Here is a 21,239-nt window from a genome sequence, read left to right on the forward strand (position 1 = left end):
AATCATCAACATGTATTGATCACATCTTTACTAATGCTGCAAAAATTTGCTTGAAAGCAGTATCAAATCAACTCAAATTGTATTGGTCACATGCGCCGAATACAACAGGTGCAGACATTACAGTGAAATGCTTACTTACAGCCCTTAACCAACAGTGCATTTATTTTTAACAAAAAAAGTAAAAATAAAACAAAAAAAGTGTTGAGAAAAAAAAGAGCAGAAGTAAATCTATCGGATGTAGTGATAACAATATAGTAGCCATATCTAGGAAAACCAAAGTTCCAATGGCTGGGCCTAATATAGTGTATAAGAGGTCATACAATAAGTTTTGTAGTGATTCCTATGTTGATTAATATTAATATTTGTTGGTCCTTGGTGTGTAATGAGGAGCAAACAGACGCTGCACATGACACATTTATGAAATTGCTTATTCCAGTTACTAATAAGCATGCACCCATTTAAGAAAATGACTGTAAAAACAGTTAAATCCCTGTGGATTGATGAGGAATTTTTAAATGGTATGGTTGAGAGGGATGAGGCAAAAGGAATGGCAAATAAGTCTGGCTGCACGACCGATTGGCAAAAGTATTGCAAATTGAGAAATCATGTGACTAAACTGAATAAAAAGAAGGAACTACAGTGGCTTGCAAAAGTATTCACCCCCCTTGGCATTTTTCCTATTTTGTTGCCTTACAACATGGAATTAAAATGGATTTTTGGGGGGTTTGTATAATTTGATTTACACAACATGCCTACCACTTTGAAGATGCAAATATGTTTTATTGTGAAACAAACAAGAAATAAGACAAACAGAAAACTTGAGCGTGCATAACTATTCACCCCCCCCATTCTTCAAGGCAAAACTGCTCCAGGTCCTTCAAGTTGGATGGGTTCCGCTGGTGTACAGCAATCTTTAAGTCATACCATAGATTCTCAATTGGATTGAGGTCTGGGCTTTGACTAGGCCTTTCCAAGACATTTAAATGTTTCCCCTTAAACCACTCGAGTGTTGCTTTAGCAGTATGCTTAGGGTCATTGTCCTGCTGGAAGGTGAACCTCCGTCCCAGTCTCAAATCTCTGGAAGACTGAAACAGGTTTCCCTCAAGAATTTCCCTGTATTTAGCGCCATCCATCATTCCTTCAGTTCTGACCAGTTTCCCAGTCCCTGCCGATGAAAAACATCCCCACAGCATGATGGTGTTCTCGGGGTGATGAGAGGTGTTGGGTTTGCACCAGACATAGCACTTTCCTTGATGGGCAAAAAGCTCAATTTTAGTCTCATCTGACCAGAGTACCTTCTTCCATATGTTTGGGGAGTCTCCCACATGGCGTTTGGCGAACACCAAACGTGTTTGTTATTTTTTTCTTCAAACAATGGCTTTTTTCTGGCCGCTCTTCCGTAAAGCCCAGCTCTGTGGAGTGTATGGCTTAAAGTGGTCCTATGGACAGATACTCCAAACTCCGCTGTGGAGCTTTGCAGCTCCTTCAGGGTTATCTTTGGTGTCTTTGTTGCCTCTGATTAATGCCCTCGGTGCCTGGTCCGTGAGTTTTGGTGGGCGGCCCTCTCTTGGCAGGTTTGTTGTGGTACCATATTCTTTCAATTTTTTTATAATGGATTTAATGGTGCTCCGTGGGATGTTCAAAGTTTCTGATATTTCTTTTATAACCCAACCCTGATCTGTACTTCTCAACAACTTTGTCCCTGACCTGTTTGGAGAGCTCCTTGGTCTTCATGGTGCCGCTTGCTTGGTGGTGCCGCTTGCTTAGTGGTGTTGCAGACTCTGGGGCCTTTCAGAACAGGTGTGTATATATACAGAGATCATGTGACAGATCATGTGACATTTAGATTGCACACAGGTGGACTTAATTTAACTAATTATGTGACTTCTAAAGGTAATTGGTTGCACCAGATCTTATTTAGGGGCTTCATAGCAAAGGTGGTGAATACATATGCACACACCATTTTTCCGTTAAGTAATTTTTTTCACTTCACCAATTTGGACTATTTTGTGTATGTCCATTACATGAAATCCAAATAAACATCAATTTAAATTACAGGTTGTAATGCAACAAAATAGGAAAAAAGCCAAGGGGGATGAATACTTTTGCAACGCACTGTAAAGAATGATAGTAAAAAGCTTTGGAGCACCTTAAATGTGTTATCCAAGTATATCTGACCAAATTATGAAAGACAGAATTTTGAGTTCTGAATTCCGTAAAGTGAGTGTGGAAGAGGTAAAAATATTATTTTTGTCTATCAACAATGACAAGCCACCGGGGTCTGACAACTTGGATGGAAAATTACTGAGGATAATGGCGGACGATATTGCCACTCCTATTTGCCATATTTTCATGTTAAGCCTATTAGAAAGTGTGTGCCCCTGGGCCTGGAGGGAAGCAAAAGTCATTCCGCTACCTAAGAATAGTAAAGCCACTTTTACTGGCTCAAATAGCTGACCAATCAGGCTGTTACCAACCCTTAGTAAACTTTTGGAAAAAAAATTTGAGCAGATACAATGCTATTTTACAGTAAACAAATTGACAACAAGACTTCAGCAAGCTTATAGGCAAGGACATTCAACAAGCACAGCACTTAAACAAATGACTCATGATTGGCTGAGAGAAATGTATGACAAAAAGTTTGTGGGAGCTATTTTGTTAGACTTCGCTGTGGCTTTTGACATTATGGATCATAGTCTGCTGCTGGAAAAACGAATGTGTTATGGCTTTACAACCCTGCTATATTGTGGAAAACGTTACCTGTCTAACAGAACACAGAGGGTGTTCTTTAATTGAAGCCTCTCCAAGATAATCCAGGTAAAATCAGGAATTCCCCAGGGCAGCTGTCTAGGCCCCTTACTTTTTTCAATCTTTACTAACGACATGCCACTGGCTTTGAGTAAAGCCAGTGTGTCTATGTATGCAGATGACTCAACACTTTACACGTCAGCTACTACAGCAACTGAAATGACTGCATTAACAAAGAGCTGCAGGTAGTTTCAGAGTGGGTGGCAAGGAATAAGTTAGTCCTAAATATATCAAAACTTAAAGCTTTGTATTTGGGACAAATCATTCACTAAACCCTAAACCTAAACTAAATTTTGTAATAAATAATGTGGAAATTGAGCAAGTTGAGGTGACTGAACTGCTTGGAGTAACCCTGGATTGTAAACATATTGATACAACAGTAGCTAAGATGGGGAGAAGTCTGTCCATAATAATGCGCTGCTCTACCCTCTTAACAGCACTATCAACAAAGCAGGTCCTACAGGCCCTAGTTTTGTCACTCCTGGACTACTGTTCAGTCGTGAGGTCAGGTGCCACAAAAAGGGACTTAGGAAAATTGCAATTGGCTCAGAAAAGGGCAGCACGGCTGGCCCTTGGATGTTTTTTTTATTTGTTTTAACCTTTATTTAACTAGGCTAGTCAGTTAAGAACAAATTCTTATTTACAATGACGGCCAAACCCGGACAACGCTGGGCCAATTGTGCGCCGCCCTATGTACACAGAGAGCTAACATTAATAATATCCATGTCAATGTCTCCTAGCTCAAAGTGGTGGAGAGATTGACTTCATCACTACTTGTATTTATGAGAGGTATTGACATGTTGAATGCACCGAACTGTCTGTTTGAACTACTGGCACACAGCTCGGACAACCATGCATACCCCACAAGACATGCCACAAGAGGTCTCTTCACAGTCCCCAAGTCCAGAACAGACTATGGGAGGCGTACAGTACTACATAGAGCAATGACTACATGGAATTCTATTCCACATGAAGTAACTGATGCAAGCAGTAAAATTAGATAAAAAGAAACCAGATAGAAATACACCTTATGGAACAGCGGGGACTGTGAAGCAACACAAATATAGGCACAGACACATGCATGCACACGATAACATACGAACTATACACACACGTATACATGGTTTTGTATTGTAGATACAGTTGAAGTCGGAAGTTTACATACACTTAGGTTGTAGTCATTAAAACTTGTTTTTCAACCACTCCACACATTTCTTGTTAACAAACTATAGTTTTGGCTAGTCGGTTAGGAGATCTACTTTGTGCATGACACAAGTAATTTTTCCAACAATTGTTTACGTACAGATTATTTCACTTATAATTCACTGTATCACAATTCCAGTGGGTCAGAAGTTTACATACCCTAAGTTGACTGTGCCTTTAAACAGCTTGGAAAATTCCAGAAAATGATGTCATGGCTTTAGAAGCTTCTGATAGGCTAATTGACATAATTTGAGTCAATTGGAGGTGTATCTGTGGATGTATTTCAAGGCCTACATTCAAACTCACTGCCTCTTTGCTTGACGTCATGGGAAAATCAAAATAAATCAGCCAAGACCTCAGGAAAAAAATTTGTAGATCTCCACAAGACTGGTTAATCCTTGGGAGCAATTTCCAAACGGCTGAAGGTACCACGTTCATCTGTTCATACAATAGTACGCAAGTATAAACACCATGGGACCACGCAGCCGTCATACCGCTCAGGAAGGAGACGCGTTCTGTCTCCTAGAGATGAACGTACTTTGGTGTGAAAAGTGCAAATCAATCCCAGAACAACAGCAAAGGACCTTGTGAAGATGCTGGAGGAAACAGGTACAAAAGTATCTATATCCACAGTAAAACGAGTCCTATATCGACATAACCTGAAAGGCCGCTCAGCAAGGAAGAAGCCACTGCTCCAAAACCACCATAAAAAGCCAGACCACGGTTTGCAATTGCACATGGGGACAAAGATCACACTTTTTGGAGAAATGTCTTCTGGTCTGATGAAACAAAAATAGAACTGTTTGGCCATAATGACCATCGTTATGTTTTGAGGAAAAAGGGGGCAGCTTGCAAGCCGAAGAACCATCCCAACCGTGAAGCACGGGGGTAACAGCATCATGCTGTGGGGGTGCTTTGCTGCAGGAGGGACTGGTGCGCTTCACAAAATATATGGCATCATGAGGAAGGAAAATTATGTGGATATATTGAAGCAACATCTCAAGACATCAGTCAGGAAGTTAAAGCTTGGTCGCAAATGGGTCTTCCAAATGGACAATGACCCCAAACATACTTCCAAAGTTGTGGCAAAATGGCTTAAGGACAGCAAAGTCAAGGTATTGGAGTGGCCATCACAAAGCCCTGACCTCAATCCTATAGAAAATGTGTGGGCAGAACTGAAAAAGCGTGTGCGAGCAAGGAGGCCTACAAACCTGACTCAGTTACACCAGCTCTGTCAGGAGGAATGGGCCAAAATTCACTCAACTTATTGTAGGAAGCTTGTGGAAGACTACCTGAAACGTTTGACCCAAGTTAAACAATTTAAAGGCAATGCTACCAAATACTAATTGAGTCTATGTAAACTTCTGACCCACTGGGAATGTGATGAAATAAATAAAAGCTGAAATAAATCATTCTCTCTACTATTATTCTGACATTTCACATTCTTAAAATAAAGTGGTAATCCTAAATACCTAAAACAGGGAATTTTTTACTAGGATTAAATGTAAGGAATTGTGAAAAACTGAGTTTAAATGTATTTGGCTAAGGTGTATGTAAACTTCCGACTTCAACTCTATGTGGTAGTGGTGGAGTAGGGGCCTGAGGGAACACAGTGTGTTGTGAATGTATTGTAATGTTTTTAAAATTGTATAACTGCAGCTAATGGGGATCCATAATAAATACAAATATAGTGTAGTATAGGAAAAAATGCATCACTTCTCTGCCCCTTTGCTATAGTTTGGTAGGGTAATCGGACCAAACTGCTTGTTACAAGCTATCATTATCTCTACAGTGCTGTTATATCATGTCTTACTTTATAGGCTATGGTTTGGAGATGACATAGCCTTGTACAGACAGAAGCATGTCTGATCTACGAAATATATTATGTATTATCAACTATTTGATTTTGTCTGTTAAGCTGTGTGCACTGAACTGACATGCATGATTGTTGCTGAAACTCCGATGTTCAGATGATGGGAATTCATTTGTCTATCATGCGCACCACCGGTGTGTCTCAGACAGAGGTGTGTCTCAGACAGAGGTGTGTCTCAGACAGAGGTGTGTAGCCTACTGTAGCTGCTGGCAAAGTAATTCAAAGCCTAGACTTTATCGCTCAGGATGAAACTTTCCAGTGCTTCTATTTTTGCCATGTAATGTTGTTATTAAAAATAAAATCAGACAACCCCATAGTAAAGTAGTTGACCGAGTCGGCTTGTTGTGTGTTCTATGCAAGATAAATATTCCTCTTGAGGCGCATGTCAAGTTGCGAGAACCATAGGGAGGGAAACATGTATTCTGACAAGCAGTGAATGCACTACAATTCTTAATGCAATTGCGGAACAATGCTTTAGAAAGCAGTTTTGCAATGCTACCACTTCATTTTACAAATGCAGTTACAACTGGAGTTTCCAGCATGGTTTAAGAGCAGCTGCACAAAAGTAGTGATGGGTCGTTCGCGAACGAATGGCTCTTTTTGAACGTCTCTTTTTGGTGAACGTCGGGAACCGAATCGCATATGTGAAAGAGCCGTTCATTTGGCTCCCTGATTTGCATACTGTTACTATTGCTTTTTGAGCACCAGACATCGATTTATCTGCAGATAAATTATAAAAACATTCTCTGAAGATGGTAATTCTGCAGTGCAGGAACAATATAGTGAGGAGAGAGCAACATTCTTATTAGGTCTGGGTGATATGGGCAAAATCTCATATCGCGGTATAAAAAATTTTTAAATGAAGTTTTGACGGTATTTTATCTTTTTTAATAATATAAGTTCTAAATTTGCTTTGTGAGTAGTACGTAACCCTAGGTTGGCAACACATACATTCTAAGTGATTTCAATGGATCTTTCTCCATTCTGATTTGTTTTATACTTTTCAATTAAACTTCAACCAAAAATTATTTTCATAAATTTCTCATTTGAGGTCATTTCCACACTGCCACGTAGGACTGCATGATATCGGCAAACAACATAGGCCTTATTTTTAACCAAATGTTGCAATTGCGATTTGACTTGCGATGTAGAGCAAAACACTTGGGTGAACTGTTGGAATCATAGAAATAGAATGATTATTCTAATTCTGTAGTTAGAATATAATAGTTGGCACTTTGAATACAGTGTTTGACATGACAATGAATGAAAATGCTAGGCGGAGTTATCGTGACAGGGTAGGAACCAAAGTGTTGGTCAGTGTTTCCTAGGGGACCCTATAATCTTTGGCTACATCTCTTAGCTACTTCATGTAGCTAACATTCATGCTTCGCGTATTCCTCTTTGATTTAGAAGATACTGTTGCACAAACAACCTGCTGTTTTAGGTCTACACCATCACTGGTATTATCAGGCTGTATAGCTAGTTACGTTTGCTCTGACTCAGTACATTTATTAGCTAGCTAGCGAGCTAACTAGCAATTAGCATTAGCGGCTAACACAATTTAGGCCCAACTTGCTAAGAAAAGCAGATGTAAGAAACACAAACTAATAGTGTAATTATAGAATGCTAGTGGATTTATATTAAGAAGCAAAGTGAAAACAGCATCATTGTCATCAACATTGTTGCATGTGCTGCATTGAACATGCAGACTGAACGCAAGTTTGTCATGGTCGAGGAGCAACAAATGTGCTCCTTGAGTGACCAGCGCACAAAAATTGTGAGAAATCTCACCTTATGAGCCGGCGTCTTGAGCGGGAGTCACTTCGCAGCTCATGAATGGAACACTGGAGAGACGCATCACGCCCCAAATGTTACTCGTCGCCATTCTGTGGTATCTAAATAATGTTGCTAATTTTGCTGTGAGAACAAGGAGTCCGCTTACACTGTACTTTGATTATAAATGTTTATTTATATCACAAGATTTCAGCATAAATTGACAGACATCTGCAGGCATCTGGAGAACAACGGACTCAAAATAATATGTTGTGCTGTCCTCCTTTGTTTTAACCGTGGTATTTATATCCTATGCCCTATGTAACATAATATGGGTGTTTTCCCATAAACCAATCCCAGGAGGCCACCTAACAGACTTCTTCTAACACACCATTTGCAAACATCAACAAAGTCATACACTGTTTAAACACTACACCTAAAAGCTTGATGGTCATGACTTTCTTACATGAAAGGGGAGGTTAACTTGGCCCCAGACAATCGATCTGAGATCAACGTAAGTTTCAGCAATGATAATTTTTTTTGCTTGAATAACCCCTGGGTCTCTAACTCACTGTTACTTCAGGAATTGAACCAGTGTTCTCATTAAATGTGAGATGTGCAAAAGTGTGTGTGTGTCTGTATCTGTGACATTCTCAATTTGGCTACCCCATTGTAGTGCACATTTAAGCAGGCATTATAAGAACCCAGGGGTCCTGACTGAAGTGTCACCAGCTTTCCGTTCATTCCACAGCTCTGGGACGTGCCGGTGTAAGACAGGCGTGTACGGTGACAAGTGTGACGAGTGCCACCCGGGGTTCTTCCGCTTCAGCAGCACGGGGTGCCAGCCATGCCAGTGCAATAATCAGTCCAACTTCTGCCACCCACAATCAGGTGAGTCACCCTCGCTGTGCCCAAGGTTGAAACAAATGTCTGCCATAGCCTCTACTCTATGCCAGGGCTGTGCAGACTGCAGAGAAGCAACACATTCGCACAGATGTAGAAATGCATTAACCAAATTTTAATTTTGATGAATCAAATGAACTCTAAGGACGTATTTTCCATGTAATCATATTCATAACATGTCCCCATCAGAGCTGTTTATGCAGTAAACACGAAACAGCATTAGTTGTTATGTAACGGTAAAGAAACTGATATATTGAATTCTCCGGAGCGATTCGCTCCCATGCTGCCTGCTGACAGACTGTTTGGGGAGTTGCAGTGATTTGATTTGTATTCACACTGTGTGATATTGCCTTGGCCTTAAAAGAAAGAATTGCAAAAAAAAGAACATCCATTGGCTGTTAAAACGACTTTGTCGACAACAGTCAACATAGCTCCCATTCCGCTAATGAGGAAATGTCAGAGTCATCACTCCGCTGCAATCACTGTGATAAGCATTTTCCCCTGTACCCTTTCGCTTTTCGATAGTTCACAGCTGGGCAGAATGGCAGGCCTAAGTACCGTGCAGCATGATAAGCGAATTACGCATCTCTCCTCCTACACACATTAATGAGTATCGATCTGTATATAATGACAAGATGCTCATGTCTCTGCCCTAACAATGGGAGTCGTTGTCCCAAAGGTGGGAAGGCAGGCGACAATCTTAGGGACAAAATAAGCACATAGAAACGCATTGCGCTTATTTTGGACAGATTTTGGCAAGAGTGAAACCTCTCGCTTCGCATCTTCCTCTCTGTTTACACACACACTCATCTTCCTCTCTGTTTACACACACACGCCAAGCCCCTAACCTGCCACTCACAACAACAAAGATGAGAGATCACTTCTGATAAATGGTTCCAGCTCGCTATTTGCATTTTAGGTTTAGTCCAACAGAATCTGTCATATGGACACCGAAACGCATTGAGACATTATTTTACTGTAATAGAGGAGAAGTTAACCTTTCTAACAATACCCTTTTTATGTTTCAACTCCTCAAATTGCGAGCAGAGCAGACACTACTAAAACGGGAGTTGATTTTGGAAAATGAATGCTCACTTTGTCGCTCACGGCTTTTCTATACCACGAACCCGTTATACTAGCTGTCTAGTCTGTGTTTTATAAATGTGCAATAAGCATAAAACACAATTATATAAAGAATTGATTGATTTCAACATCTGAACAAAGTGGACAGGCTAGCATGCTGTCCAAACAATTGGAGACAGACAGAAGGGTGTGTTCATAACAAGTAAACTGTTCTGCCTTGTTCACTACCAAATAGATCCAAGTTGGCTGAACTTGAAATATAAAGATTAGCTGGCTGCTCACTATCACGTGGGCTTGTGCTTGAGAGATTGTTTAAGACCTGTGTTCATTTCCTATAATGCCTGCTACAAGAAGATAGTCATTGGGCTATTAGTGAATGTGCATTATGCTTGGTTCTGGTTCAATTTATAACACACATTTCATTTTAATAGACAGACTTGAACACCAGATCAGTGATTATTTCAAAAAAGCAGGTTAAACTATTTTGATAAAATATACTGAACAAAAATATCAACGCAACATGTTTCATGTGCTGAAATAAAAGATTCCAGACATTTTCCATACGCACAAAAAGCATTTCTCTCAAATTTTGTGCACAAATGTGTTTACATCCCTGTTAGTGAGCATTTCTCCTTTGCCAAGATAATCCATCCACCTGACAGGTGTGGCCATATCAAGAAGCTGATTAAACAGCATGATCATTACACAGGTGCACCTTGTGCTGGGGACAATAAAAGGCCACTCTAAAATGTGCAGTTTTGTCACACTACACAATGCCACAGATGTCCCAAGTTTTAAAGGGAGCGTGCAATTGGCATGCTGACTGCAGGAATGTCCAGCCTAGCTGATGCCAGAAAATGGAATGTTCATTTCTCTACCATAAGCCACCTCGTTTTAGAGAATTTGGCAGTATGTCGAAAAGGCCTCACAACTGCAGACCACGTGTAACCACGCAGTGGGTGGGCCTGGCTTCCAAGTGGGTTGGCCTATGCCCTCCCAGGCCCACCCATGGCTGCGCCCCTGCCCAGTCATGTGAAATCCATAGATTAGGGCCTAATGAATTTATTTCAATTGACTGATTTCCTTATATGAACTGTAACTCACTAAAATCGGAATAAGTCCATATTATGGCAAGAACCGCTCAAATAAGCAAAGAGAAACGACAGTCCATCATTAATTTATGACATGAAGGTCAGTCAATCCGGAGAATTTCAAGAACTTTGAAAGTTTCTTTAAGTTCAGTCACAAAAACCATCAAGCGCTATGATGAAACTGGCTCTCATGAGGACCACCAGAGGAAAGGAAGACCCAGAGCTACCTCTGCTGCAGATAATAAGTTAATTAGAGTTACCAGCCTCAGAAATTGCAGCCCAAATAAATGCTTCACAGAGTTCAAGTAACAGACACATCTCAACATCAACTGTTCAGAGGAGACTGTGTGAATCAGGCCTTCATGGTCGAATTGCTTCAAAGAAACCACTACTAAAGGACACCAATAATAAGAAGAGACTTGCTTGGGCCAAGAAACACGAGCAATGGACATTAGACTGGTAGAAATCTGTCCTTTGGTCTGGAGTCCAAATCTGGGTCTTTGTGAGACACAGAGTAGGTGAATGGATTATCCCTGCATGTGTGGTTCCCACCATGAAGCATGGAGGAGGTGGTGTGGGGGTGCTTTGCTGGTGACACTGTCTGTGATTTATTTAGAATTCAAGGCACACTTAACCAGCATGGCTACCACAGCATTCTGCAGCAATACGCCATCCCATCTGGTTTGCGCTTAGTGGGACTATCATTTGTTTTTCAACAGGACAATGATCCAAAACACACCTCCAGGCTGTGTAAGAGCTATTTGACCAAGAAGGAGAGTGATGGAGTGCTGCATCAGATGACCTGGCCTCCACAATCCCCTGACCTCAACCCAATTGAGATGGTTTGGGATGAGTTGGACCGCAGAGTGAAGGAAAAGCAGCCAGCAGGTGCTCAACATATTTGGGAACTCCATCAGGACTGTTGGAAAAGCATTCCAGGTGAAGCTGGTTGAGAGAATGCCAAGCGTGTGCAAAGCTGTCATCAAGGCAAAGGGTGGCTACTTTGAACAATCTCAGATATAACATATATTTTGATTTAACAAACACTTTTTGGTTACTACATGATTCCATATGTGTTATTTCATAGTTTTGATGTCTTCACTATTATTCTACAATGTAGAAACTAGTAAAAATAAAGAAAAACCCTTGAATGAGTAGGTGTGTCCAAACTTTTGACTGGTACTGTATATCATTAATCACCCGTAAGTTTAAAAAAATAGAGATGATTTTTCGGCCTTATCGCCCAGCCCTAGGGTATACACAAGGCACTCAATACCTTCAGTCATGTGAGTGTTGCAGTGTCATTCATAACGTCCTTAATAACACAACACTGGTCTGCGACTATTATGGACCCGTTTGGCTTTCTGTGCATTGGGCGTTGACCACACACTGTGTTGTCACAGAGTAATGCATCAATTTATACTTTTAGAGACAGTAGCCAAATTAATGCCATGGTAAAGATACTATTTCATGAGGGTTGATCTGGACAATGATAATAGCAGCTATACAGAAGAGGAAGCAGGACCGACACCCTCCCAGCTTATGTAGGCTACCATGAAATAGCATACATTTCAAGCTTATGCAATGCTTTTCAGTGCTTGAATGCTAGAGTCTTGAGTCATTTTCTATACTAAGGTTGCAAAATCCAGAAATCCCAGTTGGAGGATACCTGGAATGAGGAGGGAGTAAGAAGGAAGTGAATCCTCCTCTAACCAGAATTTCAGCAAAAACTGTGTTTCTGTGGTAAGACTGCTTGCCTCCCCAGCCTTAGAGTAGGGTGTGTACTGTACGGTCCAGTTACTCATCTATCTCACTCTCAGATCACCTCTGACCTCTAGCCTGGTCCCCGATCTGTTGCCATTGGAGTTGGCTATACAGTACAAACACACCAGGCTTTCTGACCCCAGGTCACCATAGCAGAACCCTCCAGAGAGCTGGTTGCCTTAGTGGGCCTAGGGCAGTCAACCATCTTTGAATACAGGACATGAACAGGAGACCTAATGATCCATCTCCATCTTTGTTCTCGGTCCCGGGGGGACGCCAGGGGTCTTGTGTAGGAAAAGCCCCAGCGGAGGTGTCTTACAAGGGGGGTTGTCTTGGTAGACACAGCTCCTTTGATCCCTGCCTTCAAAGATGGACGGGAATAAAGGACTCCACTGCCTAGTGCCTCCTAAGCTTATTCCATTAAGTCTCTTGGTGTGTCAGACTGTCAGGGAATTATGCTTATCATCTGGTGTGCAGTTACTACTACGAAGCAGCAGTTCGAGGCCATGCTCCATCGACTGAATAAGAATAATTGGATGTCAAGACTGAAAGCTCAAAGCAGTCAAACCTCCATTGCAGTATTAACACAGTGGGTTTTTCTTGCCATGATCAAATAAAATCTCAGAATGGTTTGCCGTTGTAAAAACCTACTGATTTTAAGATCACTTTATTGGTCAATTGCACACAAAGTCCAACTGTAATTTGACATCCGCTTTTATCTCAACCCCTCTGAAAGACACTCATACATACACATACAGGTTTTTTGAGAGGTGCGGGGGGCCCCCACACTGGGCACCCGGGGAGCTGTTGTTGTGGGGGGTTAAGTGCCTTGCTCAAGGGCACAACGGCAGGCAATGGCATCTAGGATTTGATACTAGCAACCCTCTGGTTGCCAGCTCACGTCCCGCCAGATTTTTCCAGATGGACCCGGGATTAGAACTGGCAAACCACCGGTTGCTGGCTCGCCTCTTTAATCACTAGGCTACCTGCCACCCGACTGCTGCTACCAGTTATTCTCCTCCTTGGTAGGATCTTTCAGAATAACAGGTGGGCAGATGTTTGTGAATGAGGATACTGTGCGGTAATAATAATAGTAATACAATTGTATTCATAACATTTTATGGACAGAGAGCATTTTCCTTAAAAACATTAAACACACCACCTGTGTGTACAAGACATAAACATTAAAAACAGATTAAAAACCAGCTTGAGGGAAGCGATGCAATATCTGATATATAATATGGTCTAAAGAGATGACAAACCTAATCTTTTTGAGACAGAAGTAGAAGTCGTCAAAGAGAAATGAGTGAAACTAGAGCCTCTGTGAGGTAGAGGACCAGGGAAGGAAGTTGCATAGTTGTGTAATATACTCCATCTACTGTACTCTAAATATACTATAACTATAACCTGTGGTCCCATCACCACATGCAATGACCTTGGCATAGTAGGACTAACTATGTAGGCCAAAATACCAGACGTGGGTTCAACTACTATTTGAAATAATTTCAAATACACTACATGACCAAAAGTATGTGGACACCTGCTCGTCTAACATCTCATTCCAACATCATGGACATTAATATGAAGTTGGTCCCCCCTTTGCTGCTATAACAGCCTCCACTCTTCTGGGAAGGCTTTCCACTAGATGTTGGAACATTGCTGCGGGGCTTGCTTCCATTCAGCCACAAGAGCATTAGTAAGGTTGAGTACTGATGTTGGGCGATTAGGCCTGGCTCACAGTCGGCGTTCCAATTCATCCCAAAGGTGTTCGATGGGGTTGAGGTCAGGGCTCTGTGCAGGCCAGTCAAGTTCTTCCACACCGATATTGACAAACCATTTCTGTGTGGACCTCGCTTTGTGCACGGGGGCATTGTCATGCTGAAACAGGAAAGGGCCTTCCCCAAACTGTTGCCACAAAGTTGGAAGCACAGAATAGTCTAGAATGTAATTGTATGCTGCAGTGTTAAGATTTCCCTTCACTGGAACTAAGGGACCTAGCCCGAACCATGAAAAACAGCCCCAGACCATAATTCCTCCTCCACCAAACTTTACAGTTGACACTATGCATTTGGGCAGGTAGCGTTCTCCTGGCTACGCGCTTCAGCACTCGGCGGTCCTGATCTGTGAGCTTGTATGGCCTACCACTTCACGCCTGAGCCGCTGTTGCTCCTAGACATTTCCATGTCACAATAACAGCACTTACAGTTGACCGGGGAAGCTCTAGCAGGGCAGAATTTTGATGGACTGACTTGTTGGAAAGGTGGCATCCTATGACAGTGCCACATTGAAAGTCACTGAGCTCTTGAGTAAGGCCATTCTACTGCCAATGTTTGTCTATGGAGATTGCATGGCTGTGTGCTCGATTTTATACACCTGTCAGCAACTGGAGTGACTGAAATAGCCGAATCCACTAATTTGAAGGGGTTTCCACATACTTTTGTGTATATAGTCCACTTTAGTGGTGCTTGATTGATCTTGCCTGTTGCAATGGTACCAATTAAAAAGTCTCTAACATGCAAACCCTGTCCCCTGGCACACCAGGTGAAAGAAAATGTTAAAAGTATTTAAACTATTTAAACCCAGGTTTGGTATATACAGAGCACAACTGCGTAAACTAACTGCAAAGTCCGACACTAAAAAAGACTGCAATTGGTTTAGGGGTCCATAGAGCCCAATGAGCAAAACATTTTCAGAGCCAGCTGGTCAGCTTTAGGACTTCAACTGAAGAGGGTTTTCTATTGGTATTCATTCACTTTCAAGAGCAACAGAAAATTGTAATCCCACCACCTCACCAGCCAGTGTTGTGAGGTTTAGCCCTATGCTGAAAGCAGTGGCCTGAATGAGTAGCATGAAATCATGTGGTTGTTGCCAAGTCTCTGTCCAAATCAATATACCTGTCTACAATGAAGTCAGTCTGATAAGGCCAACTGTCACGAAGCAATCAGGTGTTAAATAGATATATATTAGCAGAGGGTCCTTGTGAAACACTGATGTAGTGGTGAAAAAGGTGTGTAAGCACTGAACGGCCGTCAGGATGACATGTGGCGAGTAACCTAAACGCTACTGCTAACAATGCTAATTTAGCATAATCGTTGCTCCACGTAGTTGAGATGCTTTCTTGCTTCTAGCAAATAATTTAATTTTACAGTTTTAAGTTAATGGGGTCCTTAGAATAAAACAATCGATCAAATTAGATTTGAGTTGTTGTGGAATGCCTCTTTGAGGGAAATGTCAGGCCTATAGCATGGCGTGCTTGTTTCAACAGCTCTTCACTATGTGATTATGTTAATTTGATTAGGTTCACTTATTAATTCACTGTCTCTTATAAAGTATGTAAAAATCCAGTATTTCCCAAGAAATTCAATTTCACCTTGAAAATGACTGTTACTTTGTGGGAAAATTCTTGTTACTCAGTACTGCCTATACTTGCTATATTCTGTAGGCTATTTATGTTCATACTGTATGTAACATTATAGAAGTTCTCCTATTGGAATCATAATGAAAGCACCAGGGCTGTCCCCGACTAAAAAATACATCCAAGAGTCCTCTTTTCTTTCGACCAATTGATTGGTCAAAATTAAAACGTATGTTTCCATATATAGACACACCCTAGATGTTTTTAATAAAATCAACTATATGTACTGTCCTTTTCTGATGCTTTAACCACACTGTTTGATTTAAATAATTAAGAGACATAAATTACTTGAGGGAGCCAGAGATTATGATCCTGAAGTTGCCGGTAATAGGCTACACCAGCGGGCGGCAACCTTTTCCATTTGGAGTGCCAATTTATCTTACCATTTCTACCGATCTGGGTGCCAGTTATGATTTTCATATGCAACTTTTCATGGAACAGTTTCATTTAATTTATAATATTCTTTGTATCTCAATTATTGTCTGTGGTTAATCTACATTCTATCTAAATGAAAATTATATACATTTAAAGTAACTTTTTATTGCCATTGCCAATATGTAAAAATAGCCTACATAAAGCCAACAAATAAAACATTGCAGCCTGAAGGTAGAACATTTCCTGATTAAAAAATAAATATCTGCAACGAACTTGAAACATTGTATCAACTAGGTCACCAGAAACTGGCACTAGCAAACTTGCAACATTGTATAAAATATTCTGGGCCCTCAGTTTCCCACAACAGTGAGCTCTGGACAGACAGCTGTAGGCTATTTATGCAAGGGATATGAAGTAATCAGGTTTTTTATGACGTTTCCACTGGATCAGAGCATTACATTTTTCCCTTTTATGCCGAGTGGTTATCGAAAGGGAGAGAGCTGGAAATATGTTTCAAATACTTTGAGGAACTATTGACATTCTCAATTGATTCTAAAAACAGACTTTGTTTACTTGCTCTTTGAGGTGAAGAAAAAACTACTTTGAGAAGCTCCACAGCTCATTAGTGGTGGTAAGTTAAGACAATCAGAAATACAATCAGACATCCCCAAATCGGCACATTTATAGGCCTACATTTGCGCGCAGGCCAGGTATACTAGTCCTACTTCTATTTGCGTGATCAGGTGTGCGTCCTTACTCATCATTGACAGGAGCGTTTCAAACAAAAGACGACAAATAAATTGACAAAACTCGTAAATGGAATGAAATAAACAAAACATTGTTTCTCACAAGTGTAGCACAGGTTGTGAGTTCTGCAAACATGTCAACTCCGACAATGACAACGGTAAACCACTGTAATAATAATATATTGAATGCATTAACAGAAATGACCTTAACCAAACAAACATTGCAGATTAGAAATGATGGGAATTAACGGTAAATGTAGGCTGCTACTGGTGATGATATATGTAATGGGGAATTGATAGACACAGCAGAAAATGCACACAATGAAGTTATGAAACAATGAATAAACACAAATTGGCGGGAGAGAGCGCATTCTGGAGAGAGAAGTGCCTTTTGCATCTGAGGCACACTTCCCTTATTCTTGGACCGTGTCATCCCCGTGGCGGCCTCAATGGATTCATTCACTGAGACAGGCGCAAATCAGACAGGTGTCTCGTGTGCCATAAAAAAAAGCCTATTTACAAATGCGCAAAAAAAAAAAGCCTATCGTCGGCTAAATAGGGTCAGCCCTAGAAAGCACACACAGTTCCGTTTGAACACTGTTCCTCCCCCTACAGAGTCACTTCCTGGTTCTCTGAGCTTTGCAGTCACATGAACTCTTTTGCACTTTCAGTTACCAGGCTGAGTTTTTTCCAGCCCTCTGCCTGTTTTTTTCAGACTCAGTCAGAAACTCACTCTCCACTGCCCTGCGCACAAGCTCCACTTCCGCCCTTCTACCCCTGTGACTCTACCTCAGTCGCTCAACACTGTGTCAGTCAGCACAGTCAACTGTTTACCTAACCCCTTGTCCCTCCTCTTTTTCTCTCAGGCTTCTGCTTGAACTGCCAAGGCAACACCAAAGGACCCAGCTGTGAGGAATGCAAGTATAATTTCTATCGGAGGCCCGGCGCTGCCCTGACTGAAGTCTGCGTCCCCTGCCCCTGCTCCAGCGTCACCTCTTCTGGCAGCTGCCACATTGGTGAGTCCCCGAATCTACTGAGCCACTGACCACCACCTCATTAATAACTCTGCCAACTCTGCCTGGCTGGCTGTGTCTCCCCCCTTTGTGGGCAGGAAGCAGGGAGGCAAAAGCGGGAAGTGCCCCTACATTTGTTTTGGTTTACAAGACTGGCTAACTGGCTTAATTATGTAACAGTAGCTGCCAAGAGGCAGCCATTATAATTTTAGACAGACATCTTGTACTAACAAAGAGCAGAGTTTAGTCCCCTATGACTAGAGAAGGTTTAGGATAAAGTAAAGGACCAATGTTCTCGCCCTGTCTCAGTCCATTTTCTGTTTCCTATTGAGATTTGTTAACAAACCACATCTATGAGAACATTTTCAATGTTTCATCACGTTAGAGGTGGTGTAATAGCCCTGGTTGTAATAGCTTGTTGTCTGTCGGTACAGTCACTTGTTCCATGCCAGAGTGGTGTGTTTTTATCTCAGTGGAGAGATCTCTCTCTGTCAATTCAATTCAATTCAATTCAAAGGGCTTTATTGGCATGGGAAACATATGTTTACTAGATCATTAACAAAAGTGAAATAAACAATCAGAAATGAACAGTAAACATTACACTCACAAAAGTTTCAAAGGAATAGAGACAATTCAAATGTCATATTATGGCAATGTACAGTGTTGTAACGATGTGCAGATAGTTAAAGTACAAAAGGGAAAATAAATGAACATAAAAATGGGTTGTATTTACAATGGGGTTTGTTCTTCACTGGTTGCCCTTTTCTTGTGGCAAAACGTCACAAATCTTGCTGCTGTGATGGCACAATGTGGTATTTCACCTAATAGATATGGGAGTTTATCAAAATTGTGGGTCTGTGTAATCTGAGGAAGATATGTGTCTAATATAAAGTAAAGGACCAATGTTCTCTCCCTGTCTTAGTCCATTTTCTGTTTCCTATTGAGATTTGTTAACAAACCACATCTATGAGAACATTTTCAATGTTTCATCACGTTAGAGGTGGTGTAATAGCCCTGTTTGTAATAGCTTGTTGTCTGTCGGTACAGTCACTTGTTCCATGCCAGAGTGGTGTGTTTTTATCTCAGTGGAGATCTTTCTCTCCCCCTCTCTCTCTCTCTCTCTCTCTCTCTCCCCCTCCCCCCACTCTCTCCCCTCTCTCACGCCCCCCCCTCTCGCTTTCCCCCCTCTCTCAATAAATTTCAAAGGGCTTTATTGGCATGGGAAACATATATTTAATAGATCATAAACAAAAGTGAAATAAACAATCAGAAATGAACAGTAAACATTACACTCACAAAAGTTTCAAAGGAATAGAGACAATTCAAATGTCTTATTATGGCAATGTACAGTGTTGTAACGATGTGCAGATAGTTAAAGTACAAAAGGGAAAATAAATGAACATAAAAATGGGTTGTATTTACAATGGGGTTTGTTCTTCACTGGTTGCCCTTTTCTTGTGGCAAAAGGTCACAAATATTGCTGCTGTGATGGCACACTGTGGTATTTCACCTAATAGATATGGGAGTTTATCAAAATTGTGGCTCTGTGTAATCTGAGGAAAATATGTGTCTCAAATATGGTCATACATTTGGCAGGAGGATAGGAAGTGCAGCTCAGTTTCCACCTCATTTTTTGGGCAGTGTGCACATGGCCTGTTTTTCTCTAGAGATCCAGGTCTGCCTACGGCGGCCTTTCTCAATAGCAAGGCTATGCTCACTGAGTCTGTACATAGTCAAAGCTTTCCTTAAGTTTGGGTCAGTCACAGTGTTCAGGTATTCTGCCACTGTGTACTCTCTGTTTAGGGTCAAATAGCATTCCAGTTTGCTCATTTTTGTTGTTGTTGTTAATTCTTTCCAATTTGTCAAGTAATTTGGTGAGTCTAATTGTGTTGCTGTCCTGGGGCACTGTGGGGTCTGTTTGTGTTTGTGAACAGAGCCCCAGGACCAGCTTGCTTAGGGGACTCTTCTTTAGCTTAATCTCTCTGTAGGTGATGGCTTTGTAATAGAAGGTTTGGGAATCGCTTCCTTTTAGGTGGTTGTAGAATTTAACTACTATTTTCATTATTAGCGGGTATCGTCCTAATTCTGCTCTGCATTCATTATTTGGTGTTTTAACGTTGTACACAGAGGATGTTGTTGCAGAATTCTGCATGCAGAGTCTAAATTTTTTGTTAATTCTTGGTTGGTGAGTGGACCCCAGAACTCACAACCATAAAGGTCCAATGGGTTCTATGTGCCATTTGACTTCAGATTCTAGTAGGGTGCGGCCGGGTGCTGCAGACTGTTCTAGTGCCCTCGCCAATTCATTGATACACTATAAATACAAAAGTATGTGGACATCCCTTCAAGTTAGTGGATTCGGCCACACCAGTTGCTGACAGGTGTATAAAATCGGGCACACAGCCATCCAATCTCCATAGACAAACATGGCCTTACTGAAGAGCTCAGTGACTTTCAACGTGACACCGTCATAGGATGCCACCTTTCCAACAAGTCAGTTCGTCAAATTTCTGCCCTGCTAGAGCTGCCCCGGTCAACTGTAAGTGCTGTTATTGTGAAGTGGAAACATCTAAAAGCAACAACAGCTCAGCCACGAAGTAGTAGGCCACACAAGCTCACAGAACGGGACCGCCGAGTGCTGAAGCGCACACTCACTACCGAGTTCCAAACTGCCAATGTCAGCACAAGAACTGTTAGTTGGGACCTTCATGAAATGGGTTTCCATGGCCGAGCAGTCGCACACCAGCCTAAGATCACCATGCGCAATGCCAAGCGTTGGCTGGAGTGTTGTAATGCTCACCGCCATTGGACTCTGGAGCAGTGGAAACGCGTTCTCTGGAGTGATGAATCACGCTTCACCATCTGGCAGTCCGACGGCCTAATCTGGGTTTGGCGGATGCCAGGAGAACACTACCTGCCCGAATGCGTAGTGCCAACTGTAAAGTTTGGTGGAAGAGGAATAATGGTCTGGGGCTGTTTTTCATGGTTCGGGCTATGCCCTGACCTCAACCCCATCGAACACCTTTGGGATGAATTGGAATGCCGACTGCGAGCCAGGCCTAATCGCCCAACATCAGTGCCCGACATCACTAATGCTCTTGTGGCTGAATGGAAGCAAGTACCCACAGCAAGTACCCTCGCTCTCTCTCGCCCTCTCTCGCCCTCTCTCGCTCTCTCTCGCCTTCTCTCGCC

At 41.7% G+C, this 21,239-nt stretch overlaps 1 protein-coding gene across 2 annotated transcripts in view; it reads left to right on the forward strand.

Moving 5' to 3' along the window:
- LOC121582051 (multiple epidermal growth factor-like domains protein 9) overlaps positions 1 to 21,239 on the forward strand; it is an 87,783-nt gene that overhangs the window by 51,051 nt on the left and 15,493 nt on the right. For both annotated transcript variants that reach the window (XM_041897565.2, XM_041897566.2), the window contains exons 3-4: positions 8,409 to 8,548; positions 17,901 to 18,050. In XM_041897565.2, coding sequence (XP_041753499.1) covers positions 8,409 to 8,548; positions 17,901 to 18,050 — 290 coding nt within the window. The remainder of the gene's footprint in view (positions 1 to 8,408; positions 8,549 to 17,900; positions 18,051 to 21,239) is intronic.

The sequence above is a fragment of the Coregonus clupeaformis genome, chromosome 15, assembly GCF_020615455.1.
Source record: "Coregonus clupeaformis isolate EN_2021a chromosome 15, ASM2061545v1, whole genome shotgun sequence".
Taxonomy (NCBI): Eukaryota; Metazoa; Chordata; class Actinopteri; order Salmoniformes; family Salmonidae; genus Coregonus; species Coregonus clupeaformis.